Source organism: Puma concolor, chromosome C1 (genome assembly GCF_028749965.1).
Source record: "Puma concolor isolate L17-30 chromosome C1, mPumCon1.1.hap2, whole genome shotgun sequence".
NCBI classification, from domain to species: domain Eukaryota; kingdom Metazoa; phylum Chordata; class Mammalia; order Carnivora; family Felidae; genus Puma; species Puma concolor.
In genome coordinates this window covers 214,742,138-214,761,066 of record NC_141674.1, presented here as the reverse complement: position 1 = coordinate 214,761,066, position 18,929 = coordinate 214,742,138, and the positions used below count along the sequence as shown (strand labels likewise).

At 35.2% G+C, this 18,929-nt stretch overlaps 2 protein-coding genes across 4 annotated transcripts in view; one reads left to right on the top strand and one right to left on the bottom strand.

Moving 5' to 3' along the window:
- The window catches only part of PSMD1 (proteasome 26S subunit, non-ATPase 1), a 96,416-nt gene that overhangs the window by 45,780 nt on the left and 31,707 nt on the right, over window positions 1–18,929 (bottom strand). The gene's annotated exons all lie outside the window — the stretch shown is intronic.
- HTR2B (5-hydroxytryptamine receptor 2B) lies at window positions 510–16,980 on the top strand. 3 transcript variants are annotated; one of them, XM_025935284.2, is made up of 4 exons: window positions 692–962; window positions 1,932–2,543; window positions 11,570–11,770; window positions 15,804–16,980. In XM_025935284.2, the coding sequence occupies exons 2-4, from the start codon at window positions 2,126–2,128 to the stop codon at window positions 16,694–16,696; spliced, it is 1,512 nt and encodes a 503-aa protein (XP_025791069.1). In that variant the 5' UTR covers window positions 692–962; window positions 1,932–2,125; the 3' UTR covers window positions 16,697–16,980. The 3 variants fall into 3 exon arrangements, with proteins under 3 accessions (XP_086576037.1, XP_025791069.1, XP_086576036.1); XM_086719910.1 differs by having other exon boundaries at window positions 1,810–2,543; XM_086719911.1 differs by lacking the exon at window positions 11,570–11,770 and having other exon boundaries at window positions 510–962.

Below are 18,929 nucleotides of genomic sequence, written 5' to 3'. Positions count from 1 at the left end.
ACCCTGGAGCCTGCTTCGGATTCTATGTCTCCCTATCTCTGCCCCTCCCCCACTAGTGCTCTGTCTCTCTCTGTCTTCCAAAAATAAATAAATGTCAAAAAAAAAAATTAAAATGAGGGATCTATGATGATCTTTTAAAAGGAAATTTTGAGAATGCTAGAAGTTCTAATGCTAATAAGCTAGTCTTACAGTTTAGAAAAACTTTGCATAGCTGTTAAAATTTTTATATCAATTTTCTAAAATAAGGCAGGAATATATTTTCATTACATTCTGTATGCTTTCCCCAATACATCTGTGGAGGAAAAAAAAACTGCCAAAGAACCGACTCCCCAATCCAGAGGACATCTGTTTAAAAAATGAGCAATGAAAGTTTCTGCTAAAACCTATGTATACAAGTAGAATGCAGACCTTTCTGCACTCTTCTATATAAGGTTGCAACCAGAGAGAATTAATTGTGTTCCACAGCAAACACATAAAAGCTGGATAAGAATCATGTTTTGAAACTAGAACTCTGGAAATTACTGTAAGGCTCACAGGGCAGAATCTTCACAGAATGCAAGCTCCAGAATTTCTGGACTTATTTTTTCTCAAATGGGAAAAACAACTCAGTATTAATCTGAAACAAAACTATCTTAAACTAGAATGACAGAGGCTTATTTCATTCCCCCAAATATCAAAGAAAGCTCTTACAAACATAACATGAATAGGGTCATGAACTGGTTCAACATACTTAACTGGTAGTTTTATGAATTATAATGAATGCTGCTACTCTCTAAAAATGAATGTATCAAAGAGGAAATAACCTTCTTGGCAGGCTTGCAGCTATACAACACATTTGTTTCACTGCTTTCAAGTGCCAGTGCTGGAGGCTCTGAATAAGTCCACGGGAGAACTTCAGTCACAGCAGCAAACAGGTCTACCGAGCAGATAAGATAACATGCTTGGGAGATTGACAATACGAGGTAAGTATTTAACAAATAATCTGAAAGTTTTTTTTTTCTTTCTTCAAAAAAAACTGCTATCTTTCATTTCTATTCAGTGATTTAAAAGCCTAAATGAAAATTTACTGATGTTAAAGGAGAGATATTTAATAGGGGATTTACAGATTTTATGAATAAATGGTTTAACCTTCCTCTCAGCTTACCCTCCTTTCCTAAGGAAACTGGAGAGGTTAAGGGAGAAAACGATTACTTAAAACCAAAAGAAGGAACTGTTTGAAATTTGGTGTAAAGTGATAAATTTGGAGAATATTTGTTGTTGCAGAAACAGGCTTTCTTTGAAAGATAAAGTTACTAAAAACAATTATTTGGATTCTAGTAATTATTTTTTTCCTTCTCTCAAACTAAAGGACTTATAAAATGTTTCATAAAAATGTTATTTACATCAGTATTAAGATAAACTTGATCAGATAAACCCAACTACAAACAAGGATTCCTAGCTGGGAAATAGTTTATTTGGACCTTACATGGGTTTGAAGTATTTCTAGGTGAATGTGTACCAAAAAGTTCTATTCAGAACTATTTAGTGCTTTGATGTTTCTATTCTTATGTACATATTCTAGAGTAAAGGTAAAAAGACATTCAAGGATCGGAAACAGCTAGCCTTTTTTTATGACTACTGAAAAAATTAATGTATCTCCTGTTTCATAACCTGAGGCATATCAGGAATATGACTATGGAACTAAGTTGCATTGCCACAAGTGCACAAAGAGACTTGTTCAGATGGGAAGGGCTACTAAGCTCAAGTGTTTAACTATTTTTTTAAAATAAAGAAATAAAATAATGCAATTCACATATTTTATACATCTAGGGAGAAACTCGGAACTCACTGGCATTCAAATTCAAACAGGAGTCTACCACTACAGCAAAAAAAAAAAAAAAAAAAAAAAAAAAGAGAGCAAGAGAAACTAATCAACAGTCTTTCTTTCACAGCTATCAGTTTCTTTCACTAAGCCTTACGAAAGTGGAGCCTCTGCTGAAGACTAAATACTTGGGCCTTACCTACAGAAATGGACAGATGATGTATGCTCTCATTTTAGAGAACCTGAAAATATTTTTTAAAGGAAGGAGTCAACTTTGGCTTTTGAGTGTTTCTATGGCCTGGGTACAATGCCTTTAAAAAGCAGATGACCAGCTTAGCTACTGACCATGCTGACCATTGTCCGGAATTGGATCAAATCACACAAAAACAGCAAATGGCCTTCTCTTATAGAATATCAGAACAAAGCAGAATTCCTGAGCACACTTTGCGGAGCTCATTTGATCGCTTAATCTTTGCTAACTGGTCTGGATTACAGACAGAATCAATACCAGAAGAAATGAAACAGATTGGTGAGCAACAGGGAAATAAACCGCGCTGGGCTGCTCTTCTGATACTCATGGTGATAATACCCACGATTGGTGGGAACATCCTGGTTATTCTGGCGGTTTCACTGGAGAAAAAGCTGCAATACGCTACCAATTATTTTCTAATGTCCTTAGCAGTGGCTGATTTGCTGGTTGGATTGTTTGTGATGCCGATTGCCCTCTTGACAATAATGTTTGGTAAGTATTTCACTTTGTTCCTGACATCAAACCACAGAACTGTGATATACTGTTAGAAAAATGGATACTCATTTAGTCTTTAAAGGTGAACTTAGACTATTTAAAGATACAGTGAGTAAACAGACTCTTACTCCCATCATTTCCTATCGCTGATAATCAATTTTAAAGAGCAAAAAATAATTTCTTAGAAATTCTACTCCTTCCTAGCCATCATTTAAAAAATCATCCAAGTTAGCAATATTCATAGATTCCGCATTCATCACCTAAAAATTATAGTGAAGAACAGACCTGTACTTTAACTTCCCCATTATTAATATATTTTTCCCTTGACAAAGTAATAGCTAGGACACTTCTGTGACAGTTATGTGCTGAGTTACTTATTAATGATAAAATCTTTAGTAACTAAATTCCAATTTGAATCACCAAACCCAAATTTAAAACTGGAATTGTTCTAAAATTCTTGTTATATTTATCATTTGTGTACTTTAGACTTAAACATAATTCTTACACCAGTGTCATGTTAAGAAAATACTATGTTTAGTTGCTAAAGGAAATGGTCTGGCTCACAGTGTTCTAAAAGATGATTCATCTGTTTAATTTTTATGATTTCTGACCATCCAGGTCCTTGATACATGTAAGAAAAATCGGACTTTAAATTGTTATTTAAAATAACATCAAAAATTATTAAACATAAGTTATTACAATCAGTGATCAAAACTTGAGTTATTACAATAAAATGTAGTTCAATATTAAAGTATTAGTTTGTTATAATAAAAAGATAATGATATTATAATGAACTAGTTTTGATTTATGCATATCCTCTCTAGTTAATAGAATGTGGGTAAATTCAAATAATTCTAATAAATTATGAGGGCTTCTAAGAATCAGAATTAAAAGGATATTTAACGTATTCATTGCCTGGCATAAATTGATATTCCATCCATTAACTGCATAAGAAAAATGATTATTTGCAGCAGATAGGGCTCCTTGAAATTATGTTTATATAGTGAGTATAAAAATACTTCAGGTTAGAAAAGTAAAGTTTATTTAACTAGAATACATATTAGAAGGAGAAGAAAAACTCCAATTTAAACTATTATATTTAGGTTAAATGTTACATTTTTAAGTAATTATAGAGATATCTAAAATTAAGTGTTTGATCCCCCAAATATCAGATGGTGACAGGTTAAAACTTCTCACTCTAAATCAACATTTATCCAGGCTTGAAATTCTGTAGCAGGACACGCAGTAATAAATAAGTTTCCACTGCTTTAATTGACTCTCTAATCATTAATAATGTCTATCTTTCCCCTTCTCTTCTGTAAATCTGTAACCTTCTGAATAATTTAGTGCTACATGTAACCATGGAAAATAATTAATAAATCATACTCGAAAGGAGAACCCAAAGGATCTTTATCCTGAATAAAGTCTAAAAGAAATAAAATGAGGATTATATAGAACCATTTATGTATATTCGGTAAAGACTGTACAGAGATTTGATTCAAGCTCTTTTCTCTGCACACACAATAGTAACTTAACAGTAAAATCACTCTTTAAATAGGCATACAGCAAATGTTACAATGCTCATCTTATACTACCATAAAACTTAATTGATGTTATATTGAACAAATGAGATAGAATGAGTTACACAGAACTAAATTTTAACTTTAAAGTCCACGAGTCCAAAAATATCAAAAATCTACTACATACAAAAAAATACTGTGGTAGACATTCAAGTTATCAGCTAAATAGTTAAGGAATCTTAAAAAGCAAAGTTCCATAGTATTAAAGTGACCTGACAAAACACAAAAACAGATGAGAGATAATTCCATGTATTCCATAGGAAAATAGTAGGTATGTGCAACTGACAACTAAGTTTATATTTACATTTTTTGGGCCCAACATATTCTTGCCAATAAATGTTAGCAGAAAACCCAACATATTTTAACATAAAATATATGGAATGTCTTCCTATTTTTGTCCTAATAATATGTTTTAACTACACTTCATTCTTTCAAATGTTAATTTTTAAATTTTTTTTTTCAACGTTTATTTATTTTTCGGACAGAGAGAGACAGAGCATGAACGGGGGAGGGGCAGAGAAAGAGGGAGACACAGAATCGGAAACAGGCTCCAGGCTCTGAGCCATCAGCCCAGAGCCCGACGCGGGGCTCGAACTCACGGACCGCGAGATCGTGACCTGGCTGAAGTCGGACGCTCAACCGACTGCGCCACCCAGGCGCCCCAAATGTTGTTAATTTTTAATTACAAAATAAAATCTTTCATAGTCCCAAACACTTTTACTATCAGTAATTAAGCTCTATAGGGGGATTCGATTTTTAAAAAATAAACTAACCTGGGAATTTAACTTCTATTTAAAAAAATTATTGCATTAAATTCATTATTGAAAACACTGTTCTTTTTTTTTTTTTAACGCTGTTCTTTTTCTATGAGAAAGGATATGAGAAAATACATACTCTGCCTTCTAAAAAGCTTCAAAACGATACATTCATAAATTGGGAACTGCACATACTATAAATTGGGACCTGACTTCAAATACTAAGATTTTTTTGATAGGCGTTCACATGTTAACAAAGACTTTCTAAATTAATGCATTTATACGAATTTCTAATAAATCTAAAAGACAGGAACAGATTTTGTGTATTTTTCTCTCATTACAGGAATAATCTTCCAAACTTCTGAAGTCGGTACAGTGTCCCCAATTCTGTAAACATAAAAAAATTAACTACTACTGAGTGGTATGAGTGATTTTACTCATCTCAGGGAAATTTAATGAAATTATCATACGAAACTTTACATTAACTAATGTTCTACTAAAACTAAGTTTAAAAAAAGGAGAGAAGTTAAACATTTTAAAACTGGTTCTTATGGTACAGAGTATTTTATTCAACCAATGATTTATATACTATTTGATCATAAACTGTCTGAATTTTTTTTTTCAATATTGTCTGAATTTTTTTTTTTTTTATAGAACTTCTATTTTACCAAGATTATGACTGGCCCAACATGGTCTCTCAAATGAATTGTGATACCTATGTCAATGCTCTGGGAGCACTAACTTTGCTTTATAGTTCTAGTTTTTACTGTCCTGCATGTAATTCCAAAAATGCAATCACAAGTTAGTAGCTTACGACAGAAGGCTTGGAAATGCCTACATTAGAAATACTTGAATAGGATGCAAAGGAAAACAGAACATCATGTGCTAATACCAAAAAGACAGAATATTCACTCACAGTTTAAGAAATTCTCTGGACTTTCCCTTCTCTCCTTAAATAAATGATTAAAAATGTAAAGGAGAAAATAACAGTGTTTGGTCATTCATTGATCATTACTAGTTTATTTATAACTTAAGTTTTAACTCATGCCTCACGATTATAGCTGGAACAGTATCTGTCATACAGCTGGAAGAGGGTGTATAAAATAAAATGGCTGAAAGATAGAGGTTACAGAGGTTTAAAGCAAGACAACCCAGGCTCTGAATCAGGGTTCTCCTGTGTTGGCTTAGGAAACTCACTCACATCAGTTCAATCACCTTGTCTGGAAAACGGATATGCTAAAACTGACATTGCAGATACCTTGTTAAATGGTCAAATAGGGACACATTATAGGCACAAATAATTGGCAAGTGGAGTATGAGAAGAGTTTATATACTTAAATATGTGATTTAGTTTAGGTGTAAGTCTGACCAGAGATGAAACAGATGTACAGCAGAAAAAGAAAAAAACATCAGTTATTCACTTACGCAGTGAAATGTTGCTCTAATTCTTAAATGAGGGAGCAAAGCAATTAAAGCACTTCTTTTTGGAAAAGTGGAAATGTAAAAACCAAGAAAAAAATTTTCCTAAGTATTAAATCACTTGAAACATTTAAAACACTATCATATTAGACATCTAATCCCAGAATATTTTATATGCTCTAATGTAATAGGAAAATGACAACAAAAACAAAACAGAAGCTTCATAATAAAGACTGAAGCACTGATCTATGTCTCTCTTTTCTGGAAGATAAAGATACAAACATAAGAATTTCTGAGGTTTAAAAAAATGGCTATTTTGAGAACTATGCCTTTTTGGATTATTAGGCCTTGTCCTGCTCTAACACTGTTTACCTCGGTAATCTCTAAAGGCACAGCCCTCTTGGGATAGCTTTAAAAAGAGTCTTTTAGGGGCATCTGGGTGGCTCACTCAGTTAAGCGTCAGACTCTTGATTTTGGCTCAGGTCAGCATCTCATGGATTGTGAGTTCAAGCCCCATGTCTGGCTCTGTGCTGACAGTGTGGAACCTGCTTAGGATTCTCTTTCTCTTCCTCTTTGCCCCTCCCCAATTCATTCTCTCTCTCTCTCAAAATAAATAAAAAAGCATTAAAAAAAAAGTCTTTTAAAATACTCAAAAGGCAAATATCTTATATCCCAGACTTACATATTAATTTTAATTACTTTCTAAACTAATAATTCAGCTTTCCAAACTAAAAACTTGCCCAAAGATTAAGCAAGGTTCAGATAAAATGAGTCTATCTCATCAAGAAATGGAGTTTCTGGTTAAAAAATTTAGGTTTTTATACCAGTTAAAAAGAAAGCAAAATAAACAAACAAATAAATACACATAAATAGCCAAGCATGGCAATGAACATAAGTTATTTATGTTTGCTATTTATAGTTAGACACACACATATAGACAGTTAAAAAGGCATACTTTCATGACAAATTTAAACAGTTAGGGGCGCCTGGGTGGCGCAGTCGGTTAAGCGTCCGACTTCAGCCAGGTCACGATCTCGCGGTCCGTGACTTCGAGCCCCACGTCAGGCTCTGGGCTGATGGCTCAGAGCCTGGAGCCTGTTTCCGATTCTGTGTCTCCCTCTCTCTCTGCCCCTCCCCCGTTCATGCTCTGTCTCTCTCTGTCCCAAAAAAAAAATAAATAAATAAACGTTGAAAAAAAAATTAAAAAAAAAAAAATAAACAGTTAAACATGTTCCCATGCTTTTTAAAGAGTACAGATTTAAATTCAATTGGATACATGCACTCATTTTTTCCCCCCTTTGGAAACAAAATTTTTTTCTTTGAGAGAGAGAGAGAGAACACGTGGAAACAAGGGAGAAGGGCAGAGGGAGAGTGAGAGACAGAAAGCGAGAGAGACAGAGAGAGAATGAATGAATGAATCCCAAGCAGACTCCATGCTCAGCATGGAGCCCGATGTAGGGGGCTCAATCCCACAAACCTGGGATCATGACCTGAGCCAAAATCAAGAGTTTTGGCTGCTCAACCTACTGCATCACCAGGTGCCCCTGGATATATGCACTCTTGCTACAGCAGTCAGGAAGACAAACATACTGATTTTATAGCAATGATATGACTTACATTTCTAAGTAGCAGTGTTTTAATGGCTACGCTACTTGGCTAGTTTTTGTCAGATAATAATAGTAATAAGAACTAACATTTATTGAGTGCTTTCTCTATGCCAGACATTTTCTAAACACTTTACATGTAGTACAGCATTTAATCTTCAAAGCAAACCTATAAAATGGGCATCATCACCATATCCCTACTTTACAAGAGAGGACATAGGAATAAATAAATGGAAGAGACATAATTTGAATCTGGGAGAATGACTCCAGAATTCATACTCTTAACCTCTTCTACATTGCTTTCTCAAATGAAATGAGAAATCATACCAACCTAAACAGTCATATTTGGCAAACAGCCAACATTTATATCTTAAATAACTATCTAACAAGACAGCCATTGGGGTACCTAGGTGGCTCAGTCAGTTAAGCATCTGACTCTTGATTTCGGCTCAGGTCATGATTTTGAGGTTTGTGAGATTGAGCCCTGTGACAGGCTCTGCACTCACAGTGCACAGCCCACTTGGGATTCTCACTCTCAAAATAAATACAAATAAAAGCTTAAAAAAAAAAGACAGCCACAGAATTTTCTCTAGGGACAGCCAAAACCCAATATTTTTAAATTTTTTTATTTATTAAAAAAAGTTTTTTAAACATTCATTCATTTTTGAGAGACAGAGTGTGAGTGGGGGGGGGGGGGGAGAAAGAGAGACAGACAGACAGACAGACAGACAGACACAGAATCCAAAGCAGGCTCCAGGCTCTGAGCTGTCAGCACAGAGCCCAATGCGGGGCTCGAACTCCCGGACTGCAAGATCATGCCCTGAACTTAAGTCCGACACTTAACCGACTGAGCCACCCAGGTGCCCCTAGTTACTCTAGTAAGAAACTTTTCTGACCTTGAGCCTATCAAATTAATGCTAACTGAAAAGACAATTTGAGAATAACTTGAGAATGTCTATAACTGCTTTTAATTTGTATAAATTCTTGCATTACCTGAACCTACTTAAGCAATTAGACAAGCATATAAAAGATTTGTTAATTAAATGCAGTCATGTTACTTTTATATTCATTTCATAAAAAGTCTACTGACTAGTATTTCATGAAACTTGCAATTATAAAGGTTAATCATAGAGATCCATCTCTCTTAATCCTAAACCTATTACAGTCTCTTTTTCTATCACGCCTCAGTACTTAGCAATACTTTTTCTATTACGCCTCAGTACTTCTACTGTTAGCAGTAAGTACTGACTGAAATAATAAAATTCTAGTGATCTGCATTAATTTTAATGCCCACTTTGTGTTCCAAAATTGGAGTTTATAAAATAAATTCATTCTATTGGAAAGTGAGCTTAACAAGGCTTCACAGGCTTAATTAAATGAGCACTAAAGAGCTTTAGCTCACAACTAGGAATATGTAGGTCAAATAGTCTATTTTCCAAAGATCTGTCCTTTTTACATGAGAGTTCTATTGTGGCTTCCTATCACAGCTACTAGATTTATGACTAGAATTTTCCAGATCTTAATTTAAAGACAAAGAACCCATAATTAGAAAACCTATATAGGCACATTTAAAACTATAATCAGTATCTCTTGTTGTAGCTCTAGACTTGAGTATTTTTCTACTACTCAGTCCTAAATGTAGAACTTTACCACAGAATGTAGCCTCATTTCAAGTCATTTCCACTGCAAAACTCTCTTAATCATATGTCATTATTTTCACTCACTTAGACTCTTAGTTTACTTAAGCTCAGGTCCACTGCTGTCTTTCACTGTCCAAAGTCCCTTTCTACTTAACAGAAAATCTAAATACTATAGATTCTTTAAAAATAGTATTAGATTCTTTTAAAGACAGATTTCTCTACCATACTTGATTAATTTTGAGAGGTCTTCCATAAATTTTTTCATATGAGGCATTCTGAGCACCTAACCTATATCAGCAAACAAAGGTAGGTGCATCTTTTAAGAGCCAAGACACAATCTTTCTCAGAGCCTTCTCAAACATTAATTCGCATACTTTTGAAAATAACATATTCAAGTCTATTTCAAAACTCTTTTCCTACACTATAGTCTTTTTTGTTGTTGTTCTGGGATACTAACCTCTCTCCACCCTCAGGATTCCTGAATTTAAACAGATTACAACTGATGAGTTTCTTCTTGGTGCTCTGAAATCCTAAAATGGTTATCTTGGTCCTCCTTCAATTATCCTAATCATTTTATACCTGTCAAAGTCAGATCATTGTGGAAAAACCAACAAAAGTAATTTATGTTGTCTGTGCGCATACAACAGTTAAACTGTAAAAAGATTTAGATATCCTCATATATATGACATTTGTTTCAAATAGAAGTAATTTGCTTTTTATAGCAAGTTCTAAAATCTGTGAGTGTGTGTTTTAGTAAAGTGGATTCTAACTGAAATATTCTAGGGCAAACCCTAAAATAAATTTTAGGTGTTTTAGAACTGTAAATATATATATACTGGGTGTGTGTATAATATATTATGTGTCAAACCCACATATGTATGGATACTTGTCTAAGTAAATTTATTGGAAAGCTATGTAGAATATAGTTATCATATCCAAACCCTGAAAATTTTCAAAGTATTTCTTAAGTGCTCAAGACTATATGAAATATTGAGTAAATGCTTTTTTATAAGAGTTTGTTACATAAATTAAGTACTATGTCTTATACTTGAGACTTTTTAAACCATAGTCTCCAATGCCTGGAGTGAATGAAGGAATACGGAAGGATAACAATCTACTTTTCTTCAAAATGATCTGAAACCATTCCTTTTGCAAACTTTATTAAAGAAGTTCTTCTGTCAAAAAGAAAACTCAAATCATTCCACTTAATTATTTCACCAAATGAGAGTTTGGTATAAACAAAGATCATACTGCTAGTTATTGCTAGAACTGAGCCCAAATCCCAGGTCTCACTGAGACTCCCATTCACTTAAAAAAAAATTTTAATTTTTCATTACAGAGAGAGGGAGAGACAGAATTAAAAAAAATTTTTTTTTATGTTTATTACTTTTGAGAGAGAATGTGCGTGCACACACACAAGTGGGGAGGGGTGGAGAGAGATGGAGACACAGCATCCAAAGCAGTCTCCAGGCTCTAAGCGGTCAGCACAGAGCCTGACACAGGGCTCAAACTCATGAACCATGAGATGATGACTTGAGTCGAAGTCAAACGCTTAACCAACTGAGCCACCCAGGCGCCTGAGACAGAATCTTAAGTGGTCTTCACGCTCATTTCAGAGCGCAACACGGGGCTTGATCCCACAACCCTGAGATCATGACCTAAGCTGAAATCAAAAGTGGAATGCTCAACTGAATGAGCCACCCAGGCGCCCCGTGATCTTTTTAAAAGATCACAAAAGGAATAGACAAAAGAGCAATGGTATGTTAAAAATATTAAACTGCAGATTTTGAAAGAATGTTGTAATTATTATATGAAATAGAAAATGTATTTAAAAGGGGTCATTTGCAGAAATATACTTAATATTATTGACTCCATTGTCTTAAACATCTTGTGGAGGATAAACCATAAAGTTTCAGATGAATAACATAAAAAGTTTAAAAATCTATTATCACTTTAAAAAGAAACTACAGATTGAAGATTGCCCTTTTGCAGGAGAATATGTTTTTGTTTTGTTTTGTTTTTCAGAGGCTGTGTGGCCCCTCCCACTTGTTCTCTGCCCTGCCTGGTTATTTCTTGATGTTCTTTTTTCTACTGCATCCATCATGCATCTCTGTGCCATTTCAGTGGATCGTTATATAGCCATCAAAAAGCCAATCCAGGCCAATCAATATAACTCACGAGCTACAGCATTCATCAAGATTACAGTGGTATGGTTAATTTCAATAGGTATGTGGGGAATGTCAGGGTGTGTGGGGTGGTGTAAATAAACAGTCTTTGGTTCCATTTGGCTAGGAAATATAGCAGACCTGGTAGGCTGTGAAACCCAACAAAAGACGTCAAGGCAGGCTACTGATATACAAACACAAGCTCCTTATGCCATGTCATCATACAGCTACTAACCCACACTATCAGCAATACGTGTGAAAACGGAGAAAAGTTCATGTGCTCTGAAGGAACCATCTTCACAATGTTTACTGAGATATCTTCCTGCTTTAATTTTGACATGTAGGAAGACTAAGTCTGGAAACAGTTTTCATTTTTGTCAAACAGATCATTAAGGTCTAGGCAGCATGCAAAATCGCAAGTGACAAAAAAAAAAGTATCATCACATTTAAGAAGATAAACAGGAAAAGAGGAAAAAAATCTAAATGTCTTATATGTAGATATTAAAGATCATAAATTCATCTTGGAAGCCAGTATGTGTATAGACTAAAATCAGTAAATGTCTACGTGTTTTGGATATGTGTTTAATCAGAGATTTTAAGAGAGATGCAAGTGATATTCACAAATGATTTACAGAAGGAAATATTTCTTCTAAACTTTTATGCCGTTGTGCTCATCTTTAATGCTCAAAGATAGCTGCTAAAATAGACTATCTTAGCATCAAGTATAGCATAAAAAACTCAAACCGTTTATAAGTTAACATCAGAAAAACAAATAGATTCACAACAGTTACTATGATCATTACATTAATAGTCCGACAAGTGGATTCATTTCTTCCTAGCAAAAAAAGAATTTAAAGAGGAATAAAATCAAGAGAGATCTGGAATGCTAAAAGGAAAACAAAAAAAAGATGGTCTCTCTCTCTAATCATTAATAAGGACACTTGGTTAAAAAAAAAAAAAAAAAAAAGGCAAGAAAGCAAGACAATGAAAATGACCTTTATATTCCTGAAATGATGATACCAGGGCCAAACCTCTTCTGAATAGTTTGGAGGTAAAAGTAAGGAGTGTTACTATTCTGGCTTGGGAAGAAAGTTAGGGTCAAGGAAAAGTCTATTCAGAATGACAGATATGCAAGTGGTGAGAGGATAGTTTTAGGAACAGATGCTGATTGACAGAACAGAAGAGGCCCCCCCAAAAGAAGTTAGAGAAAGGGCATGGGAGATAATGGGTAACAGTTACCAAAATTTAAAGTGCAAAGAAGGACAACTATAGTAGCTCATGGCAAAAGACCCACATCTTTCTGGTAAGCTCACTGCAATGAGGGAGAGGAAAGGGAAGACAGTGTGACGTATGTGTGTTGGGGTAGGGTGGGGAAATGGGACAAAGGCAGGGAGAAAACAGGAGAAATGATCTTTAAGAAGAATTAAAACATTTGAAACCATGAAATATGATCAAGCCAATAAATAGCCTATTGTTAGAAGTGATACCTCAAGGCTGGATCATATGAATCCATAAACAGATCAAATCTTTGAGTACCTATGACATGCTAGGTACCGAGAATACAAAGAAAGATAAATAAAAAAGAGCCTTTATATTCAAGGAAGGTAGATAATAAATTAGACTAATACAAAGTGTTAAGTATGCAGAGGAGAAAGAATAAAAAGAAGACTCCAGATTTATAGCTTCAGAAGGGATCTTATAAGTCCACTTTTTCCTTTTACAGATGAGAAAAGAAACCTAGAAGTTTTAAATAGTTGGCTTAAAGACTGCTTTCAGCTTTTCAGCACCAAGGCCAAGATCAATGCTCTGTTCATTTCATCACACTCTGTTTTGTAGAACCAGTGACAATTAAGTAACCTTGTAAAAGAAAAAGCAGAGGATAGTAAAGGTTAGTTTAGGTTTAAATTCTGCAAAGTGCTTTGAAAAGAGTTCAGTTATCCTAGGTAAGACCTGGCATATAAGCTAAGGTATGAAAGAATAAGGGGAAAAGGGTATAAGAAGTACCAGTGAAGGGGTGTCTGGGTGGCTCAGTTGGTTGAGTGTCTGACTTCGGCTCAGGTCACAATCTCACAGTTCAGTTCGTGAGTTTGAGTCCCATACCTGATGACTCTGCTGCTGTCAGTGCAGAGTCCCCTTCTGATCCTGTCTCCCTTTCTCTCTACTCCTCCCCCACTCTCTCTCTCTCCCTCTAAAATAAATAAACATTAAAAAAAAAAAAACAAGTACCAGTGAAAATGTAACTTACTGACCACCAAGTTGGTTGAGACAGGTATTGTGAGCCTTGATAGAGGGTTAATGGAGTGTGAAAACAGAAGGAAGAATGGACTAGAGGTCAAGATAATAGGAAAGAGAAGTTCCACAGTAATGAAGAGTAGCAGGACAAGAAAGGGAAATAGCAAACAAAGTTCATAGCTTTAGATATGGGACAGTTTTAAGAGCGCTTCTGGATGGCTTCAGGAGTCCAAAATACTACTACTACTACTAAGAGCTGATACACCTGAAAGTAATATAACAATGTATGTTTAACTACATTGGAATTAAAATTTTAAAAATAATTTTAAGAATTAGAGTTGAGTTCAAGAGACATAAAATGACGGTGTTAGAAGGGTCATCAGTGAGGTGAAATCATGGAAAGTAACGGCAACGGACCAGCAGACAGGCAATAGCAAAGCACTGAATCCATTGAGGAAGACGGACAAATGTTCTGAGGGCTGGGTAGATGACCCGGATGGGGAACAGAGTGGTGTAAGTAGATTAAATAGACTTCAAAAGGGAAGGGTTTAGGGGGGAAAGAACAGTGGAATGATTACCTAGAAATAACAGGGTACATACAGCAGGGGTTAGCCGACTTTTCCTACAAAGGGTAAGATAGTAAACATTTTGGGCTTGCAGGCTCTATATGGTTTCTGTCACCACTACTGAACTCTGCAGTACAGTAAAAGCAGCCATAGATTTGAGGAAAATATTTACGGCAAAGGTTCTTCAGTAACCATAAAAAGGCTGTGTACATGACGAAGTACTTTCAGATTCATAAAACACAAGCGTTCTACAGGTTTCCAAAGATTAGTTAACTCAGACTTCTTTTAAGGATCTGCTGTTTCAAAGGGAAAGGATGAGGATAACACCTGTGTATACTTTCTTCCTAATTAGCTACTTCACTAGGCAAGATCATATTTAATTACCTACTTCATGGCACTTACAGTATTAGAAGATTAGCATAAGATACATTTCTTTCATATCTATGAGAGGAACTCTCAACTTGAAAATAAATTTTATGATCCACATCCTCTCAAATTTTTAAGTAGCATTTTTTAAAAAAACAATGAAACCTTTAGTTTTCCCTAAATCAAAGGAAAAGATGAAGACATTCATGAATTTCAAAAAATGAAAATGTCTGTTCAATGAAACTGTGTAGCTCAAAGATAACAGGTCTCTATCCAGAATTAAGATATTCTATGAACGTACTGTGAAGTCTCTTTAAGTCAACTACATCGAATATAAAGATAAAAGCAAATTCTCTTCTGAATTCATTTTCCTTAACCTGGGATAGATCAATAAACAGATATGAATGGACACATTCTTTGCCATTTCGTGGACATACTGCAGATTTAGGAAGCTTTTTTTTTTTTTTTAGTTTATTTATTTTGAAAGAGAGAGAGAGACAGTGTATGCACACATGTGAGAGTGGGGAAGGGGCAGAGAGAGGGTGAGAAAGAAAAACTCAAACAACCTCTGCATTGCCAGCACTGATGCAGGGCTCGATCCCACAAACTGTGAGATCATGACCTGAGCCAAAACCAAGAATCAGATGGCTAACCGACTGAGCCACCCAGGCACCCCAGGGAAGTTTTAATTATAAACTCGAAATCAGTAATCAATGTCTGTTTAAAAACAGCAGGTTTGCTTACTGAGGTTCTATTGGTTAAATCTTCCAAGGATTAAGTGCTTTGACAAATTCTGCATTGTGTGTATCAGGAATTACAATACACTAACCACTTACCACATTAAGTCACTAAGATAAAGTCTAAAAGGACATAATCTAAGAGTTGAAAGTCATAAAATTAACTAGATTTATCTCGTTTCTTCTTCCTTAGGCATTGCCATTCCAGTCCCTATTAAAGGCATAGAAACTGATGTGGATAACCCAAGCAACATCACCTGTGTGCTAACAAAGGACCGTTTTGGCAACTTCATGCTCTTTGGCTCACTGGCTTCCTTCTTTACACCTCTGGCAATCATGATTGTCACCTACTTTCTCACTATCCACGCTTTACAGAAGAAAGCTTACTTGGTCAAAAACAAGCCACCTCAACGCCTAACATGGCTGACAGTGTCTACAGTTTTCCAAAGGGATGAAACACCTTGCTCATCACCTGAAAAGGTGGCAATGCTGGATGGTACTCACAAGGACAAAACTCTGCCCAACTCAAAGAATGATCTACTCATGCGAAGAATGTCGACAGTTGGAAAAAAGTCAGTGCAGACCATTTCCAATGAACAGAGAGCCTCCAAGGTTCTAGGGATTGTTTTTTTTCTCTTTTTGCTTATGTGGTGCCCCTTTTTTATTACAAATATAACTTTCGTTTTATGTGATTCCTGCAACCAGACTACTCTCCAAATGCTCCTGGAGATATTTGTGTGGATAGGCTATGTTTCCTCAGGGGTGAATCCTTTGGTCTACACCCTCTTCAACAAGACATTTCGGAATGCATTTGGCCGATACATCACCTGCAATTACCAGGCCACAAAATCAGTAAAAACTGTCAGAAAATGCTCCAGCAATATCTACTTTCGAAACCCGATGGCAGAGAACTCTAAGTTTTTCATGAAACATGGAATGCGAAAAGGGATTAATCCTGCCATGTACCAAAGCCCAATGAGGCTCTGCAGTTCAACTATTCAGTCTTCATCAATCATTCTACTAGATACACTTCTCCTCACAGAAAATGAAGGTGACAAAACTGAAGAGCAAGTCAGTTATGTATAGAAGGAATGTCAGTTTTCATCTAATATAACGAGTATGGTGATGAAGCAGATATAAATGTGCCAAGAATCGTATAAAGAGGAACTTTATGCCATGTATCAAATCATCTCTTTATCGAGATTATGTAATTTTCTTTATTTGGACAAAACTACTCCATGAAAAAAAATCATTTTGTACAGCTGCAAACGAAAATGACCTAGCACTCTGGCTAAATGTTACGGCATTCAAATGAAATAAAATTAAATAAATAATTTTAAGCTTAAAAATAAATAATGTCACTGTAAGAATTCGTTTAGTTCCTAATTGTATGCAAAGCTGTGCTAAGAGTGTCATTTTATTAAATGAGAAAACACATTAACCCCCTCAAAGCCTTAAAAATATAAGGCATAACAGAACAACAGTGATAGGAAGAGAAGACTAAAACTGAATGCATAAAATGATCACATGCGGTGGTAAGCTAAGACTGTCATTTACAGTCTGACTTACTTAGATGTAGTCATGATTTTGCTTTGATCAGGAAACTTGTCTTGATGGAAGGGATAGGGACGATAGTGGTTGGATATCACACAAAATAACAGCATCTTAGAACTGGAGCTCTTTGTTAAACGGCTGATACCAGGAATCTACTCAGCAGAGGTGGGGCTAACTTAGAGAAGGAGGAGGAAGCAAATGAAGTCAGTCCTGGGTACCTGAAGCTCAGTTTGTTCCTTAAAGAACATGTACAAACTGGAGCTGTGGGATCTCAATCCAGGAATCTAACCTTTAATGGCCACATAAAACTGTGATCATGGTTGCCCAAGCTCACCCAAAGAGTCTGTTGAACTTCTGGCGCAACATTTTTTATTCACCCTTTCCTCATTTCATTTTGCATTGCAAGATCTGGGAATAAATCCAAACCATGTCACTTACTAGCTAACTGACTGAATTTATGAGAGGTACTTAAATTTCTCAGTTTTCTCATCTACATTTCATATGGTTCTTATGAGAATTAGTACATGTGCACAGTCTGTACATGCTAGCCAATTCTATTTACATTTGATATTTTATTGTTACACTATTCCCATAAATGGTAAAGAAATTTAGGCTGAGGGGGTCTACAGTGAAGCCAGTCCATATCTTAACTTTTCCTTTTCGTGTTGACCCATTCTTATGTCTCAACCTATTTATTACTACTGTATCGCTGTCCCTTTCCAGGTGATTAAGTTTAAGAAAATTACTTCAAGAAATGCGTTGGCTGTGGAGCTCAGCATAAGTGAACCAGATACATATTCTCCACATGGTAGGATCCTTTCCTAGAACACAGTTAGAACATAGACCTAATGGGCTCTATGTCATCTGCCAGAAAGAAAAGATTACAAATTTAATCCCTAAATCTCAAAGCTTTAGGCACTTTTCCCTACCAGTCTAAGATTCTTCAGCAGCATTAAGGGTGGCCCATTTCAGATAGGCAAAATAATCTACATTCCTAAAAAAAAAAAAAAAAAAAAATTGTTATCTATTTTGGTTCTAGTCTCTAATATGATGGGTTTGACATACATTAAGATTTATATTCTTGCAAAGTCACAGAAGATTAAGTTTTCTGGTGTCACTTTAAAAGTATCACAAACTGAATCCTATCTATGTAAAGGCATATAAAACTGTTTCCGGAAAATCTAGAGATGGCACTCACACTGCCAAAGCTCTACCCCTAGACGAACTAGATTAGATGGACTACCTTCTCACATGCTCTATACTGCCTCCAAATTCATGTATGTACTTAAACAATCACACACTTACAAAATTAACTATATGACTAGTTAGCTTCAATTCCTGGGGAAAAAAATCTTTGCTTTATAGTTAGCTGAGAGATCTTTCTCTAGTTAATCATTCTAGTACTTCCAGAAGATTGTAGAAAATGAAATACAACTCCAATATAAACTATTTCTGAAAAAGTACAACATAGCACAAACTTTTACCATTTTGATACAAAACTGACACTTCCATTTCAAAATACTTTTAAAAAATCTGTAATTTGAAAGCAAATTTCAGATGTTAACCACATTTATGGCAATAAAAAGACTATGCAAAAGAGTAGACTGTATGTCTTTAAAAATAATTTTGGAAGAAAACTTTCATTAAATTTCATATTTATTAATTACTGGAGGGGGGGAAGGTATAGAAAAGGTTTAAAAAGACAGAAATAAAATAAGGAAGTTATAGCATCAAGAACCTAAACACAAAGACAATGAGGCAGAAA